Source organism: Mirounga angustirostris, unplaced genomic scaffold (genome assembly GCF_029215605.1).
Source record: "Mirounga angustirostris isolate CCGP_5_RB_7025 unplaced genomic scaffold, mMirAng1.0.hap1 SCAF_3, whole genome shotgun sequence".
Taxonomy (NCBI): domain Eukaryota; kingdom Metazoa; phylum Chordata; class Mammalia; order Carnivora; family Phocidae; genus Mirounga; species Mirounga angustirostris.
The window spans coordinates 171984821-172004481 of NW_026991711.1; the positions used below are offsets into that span (position 1 = coordinate 171984821).

A 19661-nucleotide genomic window follows, 5' to 3' on the forward strand; every position below is an offset into this window, starting at 1 on the left:
ATCCTTGGGAAGTGCTTAGTGCAGTGCCCAGTGTCTAGGGAGGGCTCAGGAAATGCCAGCTATCATCTGTAAATAACCTAACTATTAGGACTATACAATCAAAACCAAGACACTACCTGGTATCCTCTGAAGTATGCAAGTAGAGTTCCAAATAGGGAATTTCAGCTTGTATGGGATCATACACGGAAAAAAGAAAGGGCTAGCATTTACTGAATATATTTTTTAAGTGTTTTTTTTTTCATTTAACACATTAAGTGTACATCAATGCCAGGCTCTTTGTTACCAACCTAGTAGATGGAAAATTTTCAAATCTAAAATATAGGAAGCAAAGATGCAATATTAATACTATAGAACACAATAACTAACTAAAACATTGGGTAGTCATGACCCAAAGTGGGGGGAGAGGAGGAGGAAGCAAAATATTTTGTACTGATAATATTCATAAAAAACAAATAAAATCATTACATTATGCTTAATACCCTATGCTAGTAATTTTAAGCACTAGTTCCTAAATTTTACTCAATCTGTGGCATATTCTGCGTCACCTTTATAGCCATTTTCTCCCTTAGAAAGCTAATTTCTATTGGCTTTATCAGTAGGCTCTTTTGTCCTCTGGCTTCTTGTTAGCTTCAGTTAATGTGAGGCATCAGCAAGAGACTAGAGGGTGGAAAAACTGCGGTCAAGGTGCTTATTCCTTAGTCACAGGTTAGCAGGGGTACATTCCTCTACCGAAGGTCAGTGTTTAAGACCCATCTCCTACTTCTCTTAATTCTAGTGATCTCTTGATCCCTTTGTCCCTCCAGACATAAGGGTTGCTAATGGCTTCTTGCTATGGCTAGCCTTGTAGTGAGTGCTTCAACCATCCTTTGTTGGTTTCCTTTATGCCTCACTATTCTCTTGTAAATACTACGATGAATGTCTCCACATTTTTCCCATTTGAGTGTCTCATTACTCCTGTCAGGGCCTTGATTGACAATTACTGGTAGCAGGAGTGGCCCCAAGGCCTCAGAGAATCAAAATGGCATTCCAGCACTGAGTTGCTCAATTTGAAGAGAACAGAATAGCTTTCTTACTGGGGAGTTAATGGAAAACTAATTCTAGGTATTTGCTGGCAATATGATTACCCAAATTATTACTGCTGGTAGCATGTGGCCTTTACTTGCTTAAGTGACAATGGTGGTGTGTAGAGTGAAGACTGTGTACTGTGATATGGCTAATTCTGATGGTCCGAAGGATTACACAAAGGAGAAAGGACAGTTTGAAGGTCTTGAATGCTCACTTTATGTCAGAACAGAAGTTGGAATATCAAAGTCCTCTGTCAGCTTTAAAAGAGTCCTTATTTACTTAAGCCTCAGGGCAAATAAGGCTGAAAACCAACTCTAGAATCTGATTTGAAGGGTTACTGAATTGCCATACTAAATAAAATGGGCAATACCAATACAACAGGTCTTGGCAATGGACTAGTGAAACATGGAATGGTACTATCAGATCAAATACTAAGGCTCAGAATGTTGAGCTCCCAAACACTTCCAAACCACTCTTGCTGGAAGACACAGTCCTCACTCCCTACCTTTCCATCTAAGGAAACTAATGCTCCATAAATCAGCATTCCCATAAAGTCAGAAGACTTTCGATTGCTTCAGCTGAGGCAAGAACCCAATCAGAAAATGGCAGTTCTTTTCAGGACTCATTCCTATTAACTCTCATTGCCCCTAGGCTCATAATAAGTTAGATCCTAATATAACCAAAATCAAGGCCTGATCGAGGAGGTGACAGCCTATACACTGAAAGAATTGCAAAACTGCCAATTTGTATCAGCAGGAGTCCAGTTAGCATGTAAGGGAATGAATCGATTTTAAGGGTTTTATACCAAGAAGATGAACCAAAATGCTAGATTGGGCCAAATTTATCAATATATATGCATTCACCTGGATTTGAGATTTAATATATTGCCTTGAGCAAGTGGGAGTGACTGGTTAATTGAATCCTTGATTCAATGATGGCTTATTAGTAAAAAGTTGAACATAGCAAAGAGGAAGAAGAACAAAAGCTCAAATAAGTAAGAATAATGGAAAGGATGTATTATGAATCACCCCGTTCAGCCTGCCACTTACATACTTCAGGAAGGGCCTGTGGGACACTCCTATCACCAAAGAATTACACTGGTAAGGAAAGAAGGCGCATGCTTGAAAAGCTTTATGGTAATTGTCTTCTGTAGGCTGGAGAGAACAATGAGAGATGTTGCAAATAGATCTGGCCTCCCTGATTTAAATGTATATGTGATCTCAGAGTGACAGAGGCTCTATGGTAGGAAAAGGAGATACCAAGTCCTACCACAGATTATTAGTCTATTAGATTAGCTCTGAGTTGACATTAATCTCTGGAACCCAAAATGCCACTGTAGTCCACCAGTTCAAAGTAGGGGCATATGGAGGTCAAGATATATATGTAGACTTTACCCAAGTCCATCTTACAGTATTGTGGGAACAAATAAACTCGGTAATGGGAAGAATCCTTATGTTGGTTCCCTGACCCATGGCTATCATGAAAAGCCAAGAACAGAGCTGTCCAATGCAAATATGAATCACACACGTAATTTTAAATTTTCTAGTGGCCACACTTTAAAAAGGTTAGGAATTAATTTTAATAGATTTTATTTAATAAGAACATATCATTTCAATATGTGGCACTAGCCACAGGAGGCTAGTTGCTACCACAGTGGAGATCACAGCCCTAGACTTAAAGATAGCAAACTAAAACTGAAAGATGTCATGGGGATTCCTACCACACACCCATTTATACTGTTTATTAGGCTAATGCAAGCTAGATGGTTCTGTGGATGCATGCAGTCTTAATCACATCAAAATGCCAACTACAGATGCAGTTCTAGCTGTAGTATCTTTACTGGCACATATTAAACTATAACATAGGCCCTGATACCAGGTATGGTGATACTGACTTAACAATTTCTTTGGAAAATAATTCCTTATCAACAGATAATCTGAAGCACTTTGCCTTCACATTGCAGGGACAGCATACTTTTATTATCTTAGCTTAAGGCTAGGTCAACTGTTCTGTTATAATACAGTCCAAAGAAATCTTGTTCATCTTGACATCCCACAGAACATCAAGTTGGAACATTATATTCACGGTACTGACTGGACATGGTGAGCAGGAAGTAGTAAATACCTGAGATGCCTCAGTAAGATATATGCTAGAGGACAGGAGATAATTGCCCCAGAAAGTTCAGAGAAGCACAGCATTAGTGAAATGTTATGGGTTTGGTGGTCGAGACATGTTGAATTAGGTCCTCTATAATAAATGAAAATGGCTGCGCTTTGCACATTTCACCATGAAGAAGGAGGCAAAATTTGTATGCTGCTGTGATGTATGTCCTAGGTGCCCAAGGGAAGACTCTTTCCACCAGGGATCAGAGTTCTGGAACTGTCATACTGGACTACTCCCTGCTATCTGGGGCATCTCAAGCTGCTAAACTAAGAGGGACAGAAGTGGGCTATTGGTTGGTAACTTTTCCAGACTACCAAGATGGTTTTGGATTGTTGCTATGTTTGGAACTCAGGAGATTCACTGGGGTACCTCTTTTAAAAAATGTGCCCAATAATCCTGGTTACTGAAAAATTGCAGTAATCCAAGGAAAACAGGACCATCAAACCCTCAGAATTTATAGAAATTAAGGTCTGGGTCACTCATCAGATAAAGAATCCTGTTCAGCCCAGGTGCTAAAAAAGAGGGTGAGAGTAAGGGAAAGATGGATTTGGTAGCAGAAGAAGAAAGCTATAATGATCAATTTGGGCTTTCTGAACAAATTGGAGAGGCACGGACTTTAGCAGCTATGTTTTATGCTGTATCTATTACAAAAAGCATTGGCAATGGCAAATATTCTAGGTTATAGTTAGAACTATAACTGAATTCATATCACCTGTTGATGCTGCAGTAGCTGGATGACACCCTCCTCACTCGCATTGCTCCATTAAACTCTCTTTAATTAGCCAGCAAATTGCAAAATAATAGCATGATTGCAATTACAGGGTCCATATCTTTATTTTTTTGAACCTCAAAGTAGCAGTATATTTATTTACAAAATATGCAATTTCACAGAAACAGCTTCACTATACACACAAACTTGATAATTATTACACAGAACCATGTAAGTGTTGTCAAGTGTCTGGCCTGGTGAAAGCCAATGGGAATGGCCTACTTTTGGAGTAGCGTATTTCTCATTCCTCACTTCATTAGCCACCAACCAGGAACCTCTAATGAGTCATAACTAATTTGCAAAAAAGATGATGATTGCAACTGCCCAGTTCAATAGAAACAAAAACCAAGATGTCTTCTTAGACACCACCCACATGGATGGATGTGTTAAAAGAACAAAAAGGAAATCAAGGCAACACAAACTGAGTTATCAAAAGCCTTCCAGAGAGGTTGAGCTTTGAAGGCATTGAACCTTCTAAGGGCAATATAGCAATCCCAGGTAAAGTAACAATTGTACATTAAACTATGATATTAAAAGTAACACAACTTTGTAAAGAATGAAATAAATGTTTAAAGTTATATTTTTTCCTCAACTTCATGTAATAGATAATGTTCATGAAAATTTATGCTTTATACAATCCATGGTCAATTCAATAATGCTTTAATAAGCCAGAGTACATGGCTAGCTAAAGGAATTAACTGTCACATGTTAAAAACATCCTTCAATAAAGAATAATTTTTATAATAAAGATGTAATTTTCATAGCATGATTTAAAATAAAATATGTCATAATTGGAAATAAGGGAATTGCTTTGAATCAAGGAGGAAAGTAACTCTATATACTTAAAATATTTTTTATTTATATTTGCATTCATTTCATTTTTCTATAACTGCTCCAAATTTACAAGTTAATGTCTAAAATAGTTTACACATTTCACATTCATGTTAAAAACCAAGTAAAGCCTTAAGGATTAATAGGGAAAATGTAAAAAAAAGATAATACAAGCATTACCTCACAATCCACAGCACTCTCTAATACAATTTGTCAATGTAGATGAAAATATCACTTCCATCATATCTTCATATTAAAATTAAATTTTAATATGTCATTATGGACAGAAGGAGGATATAAAACTGGCTTGAGAGTATTCTATATTAATTATCCACCTTTCACTTCTTGGTTATGGCAATTCATGCTAAAAGTCAAATGAGATTCATTCAGATTTCTAATCATTCTTGCTCTTTTATGTACTATATTCTAGCATTTTAAAAATATCGCACTTATTCTAGATTTTTTAATGATGATTTATGAAGAGAGAAAAGTTCAGAGAAAATCCAATGACTATATTTTGAGAGTTAAAGAAACAAGGTGCGTTTAAATGAAATATAAAATACTCTAACAGCCAATTTTCTAATGAGCATAATATTTTCAAGTTTAAAAATAGCGACATTTGATTTCCCACTGAGGTCCCAGCCTGGGCACTGTATCAGTTGAAAAATATCACAGCTTTCATCTCCTCTATGATAATATTAGCATGTAACTATGATATTTTACTAGATTTTCCATTATCCTGGATTAACCATAATTACTGAATTAATAATTATAAAATTAAAAATCATAGAGAATCTACAGAGCAGTTGTCTCCTTACTTCAAGAGCTTGAAATAAGAGACACTTCCATTGATGGTGCTACTTTTTGCCAAGTCTGTAAGTCTAAAAAAAGGAAGGGCCACATGCATCTTGCAAAATTTATCAGTTATTCAATGTACACAAAAATATTGTCTAGCTCATTCCTAGCTATGTACCAAAGCTATAAGTTATTCTGTATTATTCTGTAACGCTTTCCTGAATTCTTATATTTTAGCTTTTTTCTCAAAGAGTCAGTGACACTTACCAGAGTGGGTCCTGAGGTGTCCTGTGAGGGCGTCCCTTCTTCTACAGGCATAGCTACAAAAAGGACATTTGAACGGCTTCTCTCCAGAGTGTAACTTTATGTGTCTCAAAAGGTTGCCCTTCTGAGTGAAAGAAGCTCCACACTGGTTACAGTGGAAGGGACGTTCACCTGCCGAAAGGAAAAGAGGTAGGAAAGATCAAGTAGGTTATGTGGAAGGGACTGATCTCTACACTATTAACTGGTTCCAGTTCTCTGTGCTGAGAATATTCTTCTCCCCCTTTAGACTTCTAAACCTTTATCTTCCTAAAATTTGCTAATACTGAAGCCTTCAACTTTAGGTCAAGTGCAGTTTCCTCTCTTCAGATAAATTTTACAGGATTCCTGTCACTGACTCAAAAGAATCAGCAATAGCATTGACCACTGTTTGAACAACTAAGTGCCATCACTTTACTCACTTTACTGGTAGCTTTACATAGAATATTTCAAACCTTATAATGATATTACTAATTAGGCATCTATAATTTCAGTTTGCAAATGAAGAACTTGAAGTTCAAGTATCAAGGTATCTGATAGTTACAGAGCTAATAAGTACTTAAACTGATATGAATCTTGCTCAGTTGGACTACAAAATCTTGCTCTATTGTACCATGCTATCTCTTTTAAAATTACAGAAATTTTGAATTTGACTTGGAAGGGATCTTTAGTCTAATTCTCTGATTTAGCTGATAATTCTCTTTCCGGGTGCCAGGTTACAAAGTTCATCATCACAAAATCTCCCAAAATTAGCCCAGGCCCAGGTCTCATTCCTAGTCACTAACAGTGAAAGCTTTGGCAAAATTTCCTGATATAAACAGGGAAAATCCAAAGAAAATTATTCATCCAGATATTTCCTGTATATTCTTTTTGTTGTGAAAATAATTTGAAACATTTTCTCTCTTTTTTCCTATTATTGGATACGGCTATAAAACTGTTTAAGCCAGAATTATCAGTCTATTGTCATCAACTGGCTGTCACCAAGGTCACTGAACATAAAAATGTGTAGTTGGGGAAGCAGTAAAATTAGCAAGTAGGGTCAAACCATGAAGAAAATACTATCATTTTAAGTTTGCTGATCTCTAAAGATATTCATGAACTAAACTATAAATTAATATATAAATAGTACAAAATAGTAAAGCTCAAAGTTTAGGACGGAAATAAAATATTTTAAAAATTCACTTTTGGTTTAACGGGACTATTTCTGTACTTGAGGTTAGATGAAGATTATAATTTTAATACTTAAACATTTATACTGAATTCTCATGTTTTGTATCTTTAACTGAAACATTTGAAAATAGTGAATAATGAAACCTCAAATATTTTGGGGAGGCTTTTAATTAATGCAAACTCAATGATTCTTTCTATTAAAGGAAGCCAGGAGTCATAAAGAAGATAAACTGGCCATTTTCTTGCAGTTGCCACTGCACATTCTATCATATAGATTTGTTATAAAACCTAAAGAAATTAAAAATTGATACATCAGGTGTGTCTCAAATTCTGTACTACTTGATCATTTTGGAACTTTATGAGATACATACCCCAAAAAATGTAATTTGTGTGTTCGTGTAGCAAGGCTAAAGGTTTTTGTTACAAGATCTGGAGATCTGAACTACATTTACAAAAAGTCCTTGTACTAGTGTATTAAGTTGAAAAAAAAATTATGTTAAAGTTACCCTAAATTTGATCTTATTTCAAAAAAAAAATTTGATCTTATTTCACTTGTTTGATTCATTTGATGAAACTGACAAATTAAATCAACACTAAATACAGCTTAAGAGAGAAATACTTTACCGAAAAACCCCTTATATGAAGTCTTACAAACTAAAGTTTTAAAATAAATCTAAATTTGGTAAATCTTTACACACACACACACACACACAACTTAATTTGTTGACTTTTTTTTTTTTTCAATGAAATAGCAGTCTATAGCTCTTTAAAATCAGGAATTTCTACTCCTCACCCCTGCCATGGAATTATTAATAAAAAAGAAGGATGCACTTTCTTCATGAGAATTTTTATACCGTAGGAAAACAGCAAATGCAAATTATACTTTTCACTCCAAATACTTGATTTTACTTTTGAAATCTATGTAGGGTCTTCCAGGCAAGTAACAAATCAGTATGCAATAACTTTAAAATGAATTAAATTAGTTTGGTGAATAAAAACATTTGAAATCATGTTTGCCTTTAGAAAATACTCCTGTAACACGCTTAGATTTTCATTAAGCCTCCTAAAATTGAAATATTTAAAAATTCCTAATTTAGAGTACTGAATTTGTCATACCAAGTAATGCTAATCAAAAAAGAAAAAATAATAAGGATAACTCTCTTTAAAAAGAATTTTAAAATTCATCTAATTGAGTTCATGAGACTAATGACAGGGTAATTTTGTTTTTACATTTACAAAATATTCCAGATATCTTCAAATATTTTTTAATAGAATTACTTCTGAATTTATATGATCATCCTTAAAGAGGCAGGAGAAATGAAAAGGGGTCTAGGTATATCAGGAAATACTGTCTGTCACTGAGTGTGTCTTAGTGTGGAGACATTTGCTAACTATATTCCCATGGCCATGGGAAATAAAGAAAGGCATGATGAAGGTTAACAAACCATGTTCCTGTTTTTGATAAGAGGAAAGGGGCAATGATAATAATGTACTTTGATTTCAGCTGATGAAGCTTTGAGAAATATTGATCTGCTTTACATGAATTAAATCTTGAATTGGGATTATGAGATACATGTAAAATGAGCTGATATTTAAGTAAAAGGTTCATATATTGTGTTGTGCCTTGAAACAATGCATCTCAATTATTTTTTAAATAATTTGCTTTTTCTTTAACAAATAGGCTCAATCAACTAGTCCTTTTCGAGTAAGTTTAGACTTTGCCTAAAAAAATATATTAATCATGTTCTTATTCAGAAATAAAGAAAAGCAAACTTCAAGAAAACACCACAAATGTACTAAATACACTATACAGTATAATCCAATTGAAAAAATCAAATAGGTTATTGTATCTGTGATAACAATACCCATGGGTGGGTACAAAAGTCTGGATTAACAACTCTGAATCCAGGAGAACAATTAATATGTGGCCATGCTATCATTCATTTCCATTCTTAATCTGCTTCTTGTTTTGTTTTGGTTAGATTTTTTATAAAAAAATCTGCTCAAGGACCTTTTTTAGTTATTCCCAGAATGAAGTTATCTATTCTTATTTTGAAATAAATTATATTTCATTATTTTATGTACTTTCATAAACACATATTTCTAGATCTGTTTAAATATTCAACTGAAATACAAGTATACATGCATCAGTTTGCTTTGATGAATCAAAGACAGAGGGTGTTCCTGTGTTGGATGGAGCAACCACCTACAAATAAGAAAAATTCCAAGTATTTGTTGAGAAGACCTTGGAGCAAAAGAATGGTTCCATAAAGCTACAATATACACAGAGTTACAAAGATGGGAGTACTCTACTCCAAAGAAGGGCAAAGTTAAGGATAGTCTATATTTATAATGGTCCACATCAATTCGTGTTTAAGCAAGAATTGATTTACTACCCCTACTTCTTTTATTCTGCCTGTATCACAGTGAAGAGTGCCTGGAGTATCCGATGACAATATTACCTGATTACCTACTAGAGTAGCAACACCAAGAAATAAATAACACCAACCCATTTCTAAGACACTAGAATTGGCACTTTAGTAGAGTTTGAAAGAGAAAGAAGAAGTGAATTAGATATGATACTCCACACGTCATCTTAGTAAACTGGGTGGTGGTTGTGTATATTTTTATACTATCAATTTTATATTGGATATTCTATGACACACAAACATGTTTCCCGAAGGCTTTATAAGGATTTAAGACAGTGCCTTTTAAACTAGCTATAAATAATTGGTGAGAGGGGGGAATTCTGAAATGAAGACAGTAGTTCATGGCATTAATGAGAAAACATTTGGTTAATACTAGATCCTGACCACATTTTTTTCAATCTAGTTTAAATTAAAAAAACAAAACAAAACATACAAATAGACTTTCTGTTCTCAAAGAGTACTAAAATGGAGTTGAAAGGTCATGACCCATTTAGATATATAAACTGGGTCATCAGAAATACATATAAAAATAACTACTTTAAAGATATATCACAATTTCAAGGTCAATAATGTGTGGCAGGTATCCCAAGCTCCTCTATGAATGGCTATTTAACAGAAACTTTCCAGATCTGAGGAAAGTGTAATTTTTATAATACTCCAATAAACATTCATTAACAATAAAAGTTCATGAAGTTACAAGAGGACTTTAGTTAATTTGTCCATTCTTGCCTTTACTAGTTGAGTGAATCCCATATTCACAGAACTTGTGGAAATCCGTATAACTATTTAGAAACATCTTCCATGTCAATTTGATGATTTTCAGAATCAGAATAATTCAACTCTACTATAGTAGTAAATATTAAATAAGCAGTACAGTATGTAATCACTCTTGTGTTTACAAACCAACAATCCTCATGAAAATCACTGCAAATGCAGTGAAACATTGATTAACCTAAATATTCAAGAGAGCACACTCAGGTTCTTTAAATTTTCTTGACTCAGACCATAAAAGGTTTATTAGAAATCTTACAAAAAATTGTAGTTAGTATACTTTTTAGCCTTAAAATGTACATTATATGCAATTCAACTGAAAAGTCATTAGACTACTTTTGTTTAGTCTATATGTTGCTAGTTACACATTTGAATGGGTGTTATCTACCTCAATATAATCACTGTGAGATAATGAATACATTATAACTTGGTAGAACTCTTCTTTTAGAACTGCAGTTAACGTTACTTCATGAGCATAGATGAAAAGTAGACTCATTATTTTATAGTCTTTTCCTATTTTTCTTATAAAATACCAAACTCGATCTTTTAACTTTTCTTGAAGAATTTTTCTTAATTAAGGTAAAAAAATCTACACTAGCAATATAAATATTTTTAAAATATGCTGTTTAAAGAGGAAATTAAAAATAAAACCAAAAGTTAACATGTAACTGTAGAGCTGGAATAAGGGTACAGGTTCTAAACCTGATGATTTTGATTAAGATAACATTGATTTTAATGTGTAACTTCTTACTATAATTTTTAAGCCTTATAATCATATCTCATCATTAAATGTTGGTGCAGTGAGATACCAAGTACAGTATATTTGCACAAAACTAGTCTGGGCATCAGGAAACCTTGGTTTTAGCCTCATAATGACCTAACTACATAAGGGATAATGGACAAATCATTTGACTGTTTGGGGCTTCAGTTTCTTCATGTGTAAATGAGAGATTTGGGCTAAAAAGACTTCAGTGTATCCCATATCTCTCATGTTTTAAGCACCTACTAATTAAATTGATTTCTCTCTCTTCCAAAGAGAAACATATTTTAAAACTCTGAGAGTATTAGTGATTAATATTTTGCTATATAATACTACTTTGCATTATAGTTAAAGGTACCATCTTTAAATCAATTTTCATATGGACTTAAAACTTTAAGAGTCAACCATCTGCCTTTCTTACACATAATCTCATTTCTGTTTTTTTTTTTTTATTTAAACTTTTTTTTTTTCATTTTGCCAAAGGATTTGGAGAGATTTAAATAAGGCCTTCTCCTCATTTAGCTATTTTTTTACATTACTCAAATGTCTAAAAGTATATACTATATTAATCGGAATCCTCTTTTCCTCACCCTGTTCCATCATTACACATTCCTACCAGCATACCCACTACTCTTGGCTATACTGTACCCTACATATCTCTTTGCAGGAGTTATAATTAAAAAAAATTACAGGAAGATGGTAACATCCTCAACTAGGGAAAGTATCTGCCTAATACAGAGACCCATGGTAGGCAGAGACTGATTGGAAATTGTATTCCAAGAAGTTAACCAGATAAGGTGAAAATGATCCACCTCTATATAAATGCATGAGTACCATTTTATAGTATAAACTCTTAGCTAGCAAACTATATTACCTGCCTATGGGTATGGTAAAATACGTATAGAAATACAAAAAGATTAAGTTACACAATGAGATTCTCCTATACCTTTTGAACCCTTATCATATTATTGCTATATTAAGAACTGTGGAAACTGAATCCCAAACTTCTTTTCTGATATGCTATTCAGATTTGAAGGCTGGAAGTCAAGACCCAGGCTACTCTCTGCTTTTCAGCAATCCAATACTAGCAGAATTCTGAAAAGGTAGTTTCACCACTGCCACCCCTGAATAAAAAGGAAAGAGAATAGATGTCAGGTAATATCAACATCAGATGTCACAGGCAGTCATCAGGTTATTCTTTCAGCTGCTTACCAGTGTGACTCCTTTTATGTACCATAAGCACATTGGGCCCAATGCAAACCATGCCACAGACGTCACATTTCAGTTTACCATTCGGAAGCCGGATTCCTCCCTCGCCTTGAAGCTCCTGGACTTTCCTGTTGTCAGCCACCTCGCTGCTCTCAATTAGGGGTTCTTCTAGGCCGCTACCTTCATCATGGCCCCTGATCTCATCTTCACGGCTCAGGGGTTTCCTGTCACACTCTTCATCACTCTGCATTTCTAGCTTTACTGAATTTGCTGTAATTTAAAAAAGAAGAAATGAAGGCATTTTAAATGCAGGTTATGTGTTGTCATCTACATCTCTTCTCCACCCAGTGCCATTCTATGAACATGGATGGAAATCACCAATGCAATGTTAATACATACTGTGCTCGAAAATATTTTAGTGACTTTGCCATCAAAGTGAAGATGGCTCAAAAAACCTCGAGGTGAACAGAATGACACTTCATTTGTACACACATTTCTTTCTTCAACTTATATATTTTTTTAATTTTTTAAAAATTTTATTTTATTATGTTAAGTTAGTCACCATACATTACATCATTAGTGTCTGATGTAGTGTTCCATGATTCCTTGTTTGCATATAACACCCAGTGCTCCATTCAATATGTGCCCTCCTGAATACCCATCCCCTTCGTTAAATATTTTTAAAGCAAGTCCTTAATTCTGGTATTGGCTTTTGATTTTGTCACTACTGAGACTCAGCATTATGTATGAGACAAGATTAGATATTGCTTAACCCACTGAGCCATGCTTCTTAACAATCATATATATATATATTTATACATATACAAAATACACAATCATATTTATATGTATATATACACACACATTCTGTTTCACATCAGAATACTTGTATAAAACTGCTTCAAAACTGAGCAAGAGAAACAACTTGGGATCTTAATCTAGCAAGTGTCTTAGATGTATGAAGGCATACTGTCAAGGCAAATATCCTAAAATCAGATTAAAAACATATATTCAATGAAGAGCTCTATAAATGTAGGGCAGAATGCACAGACTTCACATGCTCTTAACCTACTCTTTATTTTTTTATACGAAGTAAATTCTCTATGGAACATATTAGTCTGCAAATCAAAGTATTCCAACTTTAATCTATGCACACCAAAAAGCAGTGAATGACAGGAATGGCATAACATGCATGCATGTACTTGTGACTGTTAAGAAATTTAATGCCTTCTGTTTGCTGTTTTTGGATCATCCCACAGAAAAGTTGGAATTTTGTTAGCACAGCCCTCATTCTGGATTGCTGACAAAGTCTTTTCACAAAGCAGAAACAGGCTTTAAATGAATACCAGTTTTTTATCCCCTGATCTTGAAAATTTCTTAAGAAATCATATCAAAGTTCCTGAGCAAAACAAATTATTTGGTACTACTTGGATGGAGGAAACATTCATAAAAAGGAAGTAAGTTCTTTTTACTGTAATTTTCTTAGAGAAACCACACATTCTGTGATTTGTCATTAGTATTTAAACAGGTAGTGCTATCAAAATGGCTCTTCCCCTGCTCCCCTCCCTTGGAACTCCCCTAAGAATAGAGGCAACGTGGTACAAAATGAGATCACTGTATTTAGCCCACAGACCATGGCTCTGACATTTATTAGCAGTAGAAACTTGAACTAGTTATTTAATGTCTGAATTTTTTTGTCTTTTGTTTGCAAAGTAGATATAAATTCAAACTACAAAATGAAGTTTAAGTAGAATAGTTCAGCTATTAGGAGTGAGGATCCTGTAACCAGAGTGTTTGGATTTGAATACCAGCTCTGGCACTCATTAGAAGCAGTGTCACGTTTTAAAAGGTACTTAAGTCCCTCGTGTACTTTATAAAATGAGGACGACAATGGTACCACTTTCTCAGGCTGATGTGAGCATTAAGTGAGCAAATACAGAAAATGGGCTTACCTATTATTTTTCTGGTGACAGTGCTCTATTTTTTCCATAATGTTTTGTGAAGATCAATTATAGTATGTAAACTACTCTGAGATCTACAAAAGAGTATATAGGCTTCTTGGCCCCATTTCTAATAGAAAATCTACTACACTGAGTTTTATCCTAGTTACAAATAAGTACCACTTTACCAGTTTTTGAGAAGATAGACACCATACTTTATCTATCTTAATTTCACCAACATGCTCAAAAAATGTGTGGCATCTAGGAAGTGTTCAGACAGTATTCACTGTGTGTTTTAGTAAATTAAGAATTTTCTTTCTTTAGAATTGTTTTATATATTTAAAAAATCCATGAACACAGCAGAGAAAAATTAAAGGATAAAAAATGAAAATTAAGTCTTTTCTACTCAAAGTTCACCCCTAAATTCTGGTCTCAAAAGCAACTATCCTCATTTTCTAATTCAGAAGTGTGTGTGTGTGTGTGTGTGTGTGTGTGTGTGTGTAGATGGCCTCTCTTTACACAAATTGGAATGTATAATTTACCTGACCTTAACTTTGCTCTCTTCATTTAATAATATCTGTTTAATTTTTCCATATTAGTACACAGAAACCCACACTATTCTTTCTAACAGCCACATAAAATCTATTTTATCAATATAATTTATTCCTAGGCTTTATCAATAAAATGTAAGATTATTGCTATTATAGATATTATATAATATCACATTGAACTGTCAATCTATTAGATAAAAACTGGTATTTTACTATAGATTTTAATCTGCATTTTTTATGGGTGAAATTGAGCATCTATGTCTATATTTAAATGGGGGATTTTTGGGAGCTGTCTATGAAAGTTATTTGCCCATTTTCTACTAGGTTGTTGGTTTTTTCTCACTGAATTTAAATGCATTATATACTAAGGAACTGAGCCCCATATTTATTATGTTTTGCAAATGTTGGATTATCTTATTACTCAAGGGTATTTGAATTTTAAAGTTTTCAATTGTGGTTTCTAGATTCTGTATTTCGCTTCAATAAGTTTTTCCATACTCCAAGAAATTTTCCATGTTTTTTTTTCTGGGAATGAAATTATTCTAATCAAAGTAAAACACTAATTTTTATCCTATGTAGTCCCATATTTCATTCATAATTCTCATTTAAAGAAAAAATTAAGAAAACAAATGAAAAGAATAACTTTATATAACATAACTTCATACATTAATCTGTGAGCAAATTGTCCCACATATTTAAGTGATGTACTAGAAATTATAAACTGCACAGCAATGTCATCATTTATATTCCTGAACTGGCCGACATCTGATAAGCTGCATTTAATGAGTGTAAAGTCTACCAGCATTCCATTTCAGGAATTGAAGAAATGTATCTTAAAAGAGTAGGTCTGAGTCTGAAACTTATGGGCCTCTCAAATTTCAAAACAGCACAAAATTATGAAAAATATGACTTGATGTTATATTAAATGATCACCTTTTCCCTAGTGAGAATATTATAATATGGACATCAAAATTTAATAACTAACATGGGTAAAATGTCATTTAAAAATTATTGGATATTAAAATTATAGTTAGAACTTTGTATCCACAGAGGAATATAATTGAAATGAATATCCAAAAAAGTATACATTTGTTAGAACTAAAATACAGAAGAAATGGTAAACTTCAGCAATCTTTTCTCTAACAATATTATACTCTAAATAATTGTTTATCACATATGAATGTACATACTATTGCTATAGTAAATATAGTAATTTATATTCACTGATATAGTAAATCAATAAATGCAACACATTTTTAGTATATACATATCATTGATGAAATTTTCCATTAATATGGTGTCTATGTACAAATAAAATCCCATCATAATGAATTTTTAGTCTGCTTTACTAAAATTAGGTTGAAATTTAGGATAAAAAGCAATTAGTCTTTGAATTTCAATTCTTATATAGAAAAAACTTCCTTACTCAAACATAAAAGAAATTCTCTCACAATTTATTTTCACTATTTAAGATGTTTCTAAATAATGCAGAACACTATAAATTAACTCATTAATTAAACTTAAGTGTTCAGTAAATTTACGTATACTCTAAATTATAATTTATATATCAATGGAAGAATTGTATTATTATTTGTAGCTATAATATGTAAAACTACTATAACTATTAATCATTGTATAATATTCATAGTATATTTGTTATCAAATTTTTACTCTTCATTATATGGTATTTCTTTTACAGTTTGGTAACAGGAAAACATTCTCATAAACGGGTTCATTTCTCTGAAGAAGAGAATTTGTTAGTGTGAGTGGGATGAATTCTTGTTATTATAATCTCAACACCAAGAATTATTTTTCAGGCTGTTTCCTTGATATGCCTGAATTTTACATTCTTCTTTTCATATCTATAGGAATTTACACACATTACTATATAATGACAAACTATTTAGCAAGAACAGTATTTTGTAAGAACAAATTATTAGCAATGAAAAGGAGATGTGAAAGATTTTAATTAATTGATCAGTTTGTTCTGTTATTCAATATTGTAGTCACAAATAACTTATATAGATACTTGAATATTTTAATGAACGAAATAAGATGTTTAAATTACATATTTTTAAGTTAAAGGAGATAATATGATTTTACAGTTTAAAAAAAAGGACAAGTCAAAATTTAAAGTATTCGTGATGAAGAAAAGTTAATTATTATATATATATATATTAAGTTGACTCAGAGATTCATGAACACAGGTAAAATAATAGTTAATAAAAAAAGACTTTTATGATCAATTTTACGTAGAAGAAGCTTTGAATATATTTCAGGACAAAAACTACAACATTTATCTTTAAGCAAAAAGTTGCTTCAAAATGCAAACAGGTTTATAAATTTAAAATTCACCCCCCCTTCTTCATGCTCAGAGATATCATACTCCTAGAACTCATCCACGTCAGCCAGTAAGAAACAAAGACCAAAACTGAATTCTCTTTAAAAATAAACTAGCAAATATTTATTAAGTATTTGCTGCTTGCCTAATAATTTGCTAAAAGTGAGTATGAAGGTTTAAGACTAAAAGCTGAAGAGTATTAACTTAAATAAGAAATTCATATCAACAGGATAATATACACTCAGAAACAGGTCATGAAAGAGTTCATGACTGAGAGGAGGGAAATATTTTACTAACACATATAATTTTGTTACATAATTGTTACATTATTGACCTGAACAGTACATAAATGGAAAGAGGCTTTTCCTTAGAAATTGGACATTTACTATTTTTTATTCCGTGCCTCCCTCAAATCACCCATCAAGGCAAGATAGCATATGATTTTGTGATGTCTGGCAACTGATGTCTTCAAATAATAAAATTCTCAATTTTTAAAATTTTTTGGGAAAAGATCATTTCTAATATGTATGGTAAAATATATTCAAGTTAATTCTGAATTATCAAGTGGAAGGAACAAATTCTATGCTAATCCTTAGAATGTGGTTGTCACAGATAATTCTATCATTTTAAAATGTCAACTTTGGGAAATACAACAGTAACCAGAACCTTAAATATCATTATTAAAATATTTTTAATATTTCAATTAAACTTTCTAAACTTAAAATGTATTATTAGTATGACTTGATTCTACTAATCCACTAATAGATTATTAAAAGTTCCTAGCTAGCGGGGCGCCTGGGTGGCTCAGTCGTTAAGCGTCTGCCTTCGGCTCAGGTCATGATTCCAGGGTCCTGGGATCGAGCCCCGCATTGGGCTCCCGCTCAGCAGGGAGCCTGCTTCTCCCTCTCCCACTCCCCCTGCTTGTGTTCCCTCTCTCACTGTCTCTCTCTCTGTCAAATAAATAAATAAAATATTTTAAAAAATAAAAAATAAAATAAAATTTCCTAGCTAGGAAAATAATGCAAAGGGATTATGATTTATTTGCTGTATTTGAAAGGATATATTTATTATATGGAGTATAAATAGGATTTCTCAATTAATTACCCCTTCAAATTAGTGATTTATAAATATCCAATTATATTTTTCAATTTTTAATTTTTAAAGGAAGTAAATACTATGAGACTTAAATATTTGTTTCACAGTGATGAATAATAAAAGATAGCTAAAACCGTTCTTTAATTACTAAATTGGGTGGGGGGAAAGTGTTCCAGGTGTGATATATAAGTGGACTTTTTATATGCTTGATTTCTGTTGTGTGAGAATTCAAGAGGACACTTAAGGGGTGTTATTACTTATAAGCATCAATTTCTCCTGGTCTATGCCAGCTACTTGAAATGGTGTTATACACACTAATTGAATCAATATGTCTATCTAATAATCTGTTGAAGTTGCTTCTGAGCTAATATAACCCTCTCTCATTTAAACTATCGAAACAGAAACACCAAACATGATTAAATCCATGTTAACAGCCCAGCAGCTGTTTAAATAATGTGTTAGAAAAACAAACTGCCTTCAAAACTCTGATGTAAAGCACAATTATTTACTAGGAACTTACCAACAGTCTAAACAACTAAAGTAAAATCACAACAAAAATTATTTTAAGGTATATGCATTTTGTAAAACTTCAACAAAATTTCACACAATATGAACCCTTTGTTTGTTGCAACTATGAATAAATAAATGTGTAAGTCTTGCAAAACAGCTCACAACATCCTTAAAGTATTCATTTTATAAATGGTTTTGGACAAGTCCAGACACTGTGTAGCTAAACTGTAGCTGAGCCATTTGTGGGTAGCCTTCTCAGTGTGTACATCACATCACCGCATTTCCTTTCCTCCCCACCCTCTCTTCTCTAATAAAGTGACATTATATATTTCTTAGACCTACTAGAGTAACTAGATCAAGACAGTGCTGATTTCTGAAATACTCTTATTCTAAGAATGGTGTAGTAGAAAGTTTCCCTGTACCTGAGGCAGGAAATCACGTCTTTACCTCCCCCTCTGCCACCTAACTAATTGTGGGACCTTGAGATGTTTCTTCACTTTGATTCAGCCACCTGCATCATCTGTAATATGGGGAAAATAACACTTGATTTCATGAAAACTGCACACTATAATAACAGGAAAATAGCAACTTATAATTCTCCATGATTTATAAAATATATACTCTGTCTCAATTGATACTCAACAATGAATGATAGATAGGGCAGTTACAGATAAACAAATGGAGGCATCAAGTGATTTTCCCAAGAACACAAAGTTAGTAAATGTTAACGTGATATCAACTCAAGATCTTCTGCCTCTTAGCCTAGCCATCTTTCTATGACATGATACTGGTTCTCCAATTAAACAAGTAACTAAGTATATTTAGGACAAATATTGTATTTAGGACAAACAGGTCTTTCATATGCTATAAAACTAGGTCAGTTGGCTAAAAAAATACTAGGAATTCAAGTCTATGATGGTCAAATAAAATATTGTTTCCATAAAATTAACTGTTGAATTAAT

General features: G+C 33.0%; 1 protein-coding gene across 6 annotated transcripts in view; it reads right to left on the reverse strand.

Moving 5' to 3' along the window:
* IKZF2 (IKAROS family zinc finger 2) overlaps positions 1 to 19661 on the reverse strand; it is a 156192-nt gene that overhangs the window by 43697 nt on the left and 92834 nt on the right. For 5 of the 6 annotated variants that reach the window (XM_064587009.1, XM_064587008.1, XM_045868071.3 and 2 more), the window contains 2 exons: positions 12266 to 12532; positions 5891 to 6058 (listed from right to left, as the gene is read on the reverse strand). In XM_064587009.1, coding sequence (XP_064443079.1) covers positions 5891 to 6058; positions 12266 to 12532 — 435 coding nt within the window. The remainder of the gene's footprint in view (positions 1 to 5890; positions 6059 to 12265; positions 12533 to 19661) is intronic. The other variant, XM_064587010.1, reaches the window with a different exon arrangement.